This window comes from Acyrthosiphon pisum, chromosome A2, assembly GCF_005508785.2.
Source record: "Acyrthosiphon pisum isolate AL4f chromosome A2, pea_aphid_22Mar2018_4r6ur, whole genome shotgun sequence".
Taxonomy (NCBI): domain Eukaryota; kingdom Metazoa; phylum Arthropoda; class Insecta; order Hemiptera; family Aphididae; genus Acyrthosiphon; species Acyrthosiphon pisum.
In genome coordinates, this window is record NC_042495.1 from 16,578,267 (window position 1) to 16,581,071 (window position 2,805).

A 2,805-nucleotide genomic window follows, 5' to 3' on the forward strand; every position below is an offset into this window, starting at 1 on the left:
TAAGATCTGAAATAAATAAAATTACTAACAACAATTTTACTTAACAGACGAATACAATTTGATTTGAAAATAACATTTTAGAATTAAAAATAAAAAAGATTTTTTCTCATCTAATATTCACTAATCATTCATAAAGATAAAATTTGTTTTCATTTTGCAGTTTCTTTAAATTGCCGATTGACTGAAGTTAATAAAACATTCAACAGCGTATATGTGAATTTTAGAATCTGAAATAAATACAAATGTATGGCCTTTGGCTATTATAATTTATAATAATTTATGTTATCTAAAAAACAGCAACCGAGAAATTTAAAGTAATAAATCCAAAAACATTTTGTAACTACATAATATATTTATAACATTTATAATAGATAAATAATAACACTGCTTACTTTGACAAGTAGATTTAAGTTTATGGTGAATATGGAATACACTCTAAATTCCAATGATACTGTTGCTCTTGTCATCATCATTAAAACAAGTTGTTTAAATGATTTGTTTCGAGAAAAACATGACTGTTGTTCAAAAATTGCGTTCAATATACCATCGTGCTGACAAATAAGAATAATTATAAAATATATATTATACAGGTAGTTACACAGCAATCAGCCATTATAATATGAAAAAACTCAAAAAAGTATTGACGTATAATGTACGAGTACTAACGTACTAAGTACTAACGTTCATGGAAATATTTGTTTTAAATAATTTTAAGTTATCTTCTATCGTTTAATGTCGATAAAAAATTATAACGATGTAACGATTGTCTATAAACATTACTTGTAATGTATGATGTATGGTTATTGACTTAAATTTAAAAAAAAAATATTTCCAAAAACATTTGGAGATTTTGAAAAATGAGTGTTTACCATGTGAAATACTATGCAATAATTAATAAATAATACAATAAGACACACAGCCACATTACATGCATCAAGTATAACACATATTATAAATACTTACTAAATCATACATATTGCTTGCACAAATGCAATAAATGGAAATTGTCATGAAAGTCGACACACAACTACCCATACACAATCCCAATATTATTGGATCAACAAAACCCTAAAAATAATACAGGTATAATTAATAACTTAATCCATATTATATAAGTTAATTGTTGTTACATGGTCGCATATTATTAAAAATAATATAGTATTATATTCTTTTAAAACTAAATTCTTTTTTCTTTTTTAATGTAGAATAATATTTTTATCCACAAATAATAATTTTAAATTACAAAAAATAACTAAAATCATTATTCTTGGTTTTAATCAGTCCTGTAAAGAATACTTTTAAAAATGACTTGAGTAAATACTCAAATACTTTAATTGTTATAACCATATAATTAAAAAATATTTTTCAACTATTAATACAATTATTAATCAAATACATTATTACTACCACACACCTGCATGACTTGAATCATTGTACAGCCAGATAAGCCAATATATAGCATAGAAACTTCTATTGCTATTAATAATGATTTTTCATATACTGTTTTCATATCTTTAAAAAACCTAAAAATAAAGTAAGTAGGTTTATTGTATTAATATTGTACCTAAGTAAAAAAAGGTTTTTTGATTTGGTCTCTTACTAATTTATGTTTTAGTGGATGTCGTCAATGATATTTTTTATTTAAATAATATCTACACAATTTTGGTTATAGGTATTGTTATAGATTAATTCATAAATCATTGCGATGGCATATAGTTAGTAATTAGTAATTGGTTCTAACTTTTAAGGCTGATATATAATTTTTTTATAATCGTAATATTGGGGGCTATACCCACATATCCCCATTGTCAGTTAAATTATATAGATCATGATATTATATATATTATAATATATTAGTTTATAATTATAAATTAATGAGGTAAATGGTTTAATAAAGTTGTATAAACAATTAATTAAATTGAATAAAGGTATTGTTCATAATATTATAAAGTCCATCTTCCATTTTTTTTTTTTTGATAAAATGTCTAGTAGGTATATGTCTTTGGGATTCAATTTTATTCAAGATTATTAGGCGGCTAAATTGGAGTAAACAGGAAACTTTAATCCATTTTAAATATTTGTTTTGTCCGACAGAATGTTCAAGTTAAATGTCGCCAAATACTGTTATATAAACCATAAGTACCTACAGTACATTGAACACGACTCACTTCAACGTCTGTTGATGGTATTTGATCGCGATCTTTAATTTCTCTTCGTCCTGGGTTGCCATCGCTTCTTCGACCCGTTCTTCGAGTATCTGAAAATGTCCCTTCACGGCGCCCGTGGAATACATAAACGTCACGTTCATGAAACACATTTCCAAGTGTGCAAAGTACGTGGGCAAAGCGTATAAGATATATTTGCAAACGTAGACAGTCACGTTTGTCGTTTTTATGGGCAACACGTCTATGGAAGGGAACGTGAACGGATCGCCCATCCGCACCCAATCCAACGAAATCGTGCACAACACGGGAATCACCACGATCACGTTCGACATGACCAGGTGGTATTTGATCACCGTCGTGATTTTCCGTCTATAGTTTTCCGGTATTCCCACTTTCTGTGAACGCTGGTACATATCGCGATGTTGTGACTGATGGTAGACCCTAATGACTATTAAAGAACAAACGACGATTTCGACGATTAAGAGCAGGAGGTCGTAAAAGCGCATGGATAGATCTTCCTTCGAGTAGACCAACGACAGGTATGTCAAAATGGCGAGGAACAGAGATACGGTAAACTCGCAGCAGCTAAAAAATACCACACGCATCGTATCATGACCAGCACCGTCGTCACTGCACCCCA

At 28.8% G+C, this 2,805-nt stretch overlaps 2 protein-coding genes across 3 annotated transcripts in view; one reads left to right on the plus strand and one right to left on the minus strand.

The window, feature by feature from the left end:
• Positions 1 to 2,805, plus strand: part of LOC100164496 (HEAT repeat-containing protein 5B) — a 36,070-nt gene that overhangs the window by 3,092 nt on the left and 30,173 nt on the right. The window lies entirely within an intron of this gene.
• Positions 11 to 2,792, minus strand: LOC107884947. Its single transcript, XM_016808093.2, has 5 exons — positions 2,169 to 2,792; positions 1,415 to 1,523; positions 964 to 1,068; positions 393 to 551; positions 11 to 227 (listed from the first exon to the last, which is right to left on the minus strand). Exons 1-5 carry the CDS (start codon positions 2,768 to 2,770, stop codon positions 150 to 152), a joined length of 1,053 nt encoding a protein of 350 aa, XP_016663582.1. The 5' UTR covers positions 2,771 to 2,792; the 3' UTR covers positions 11 to 149.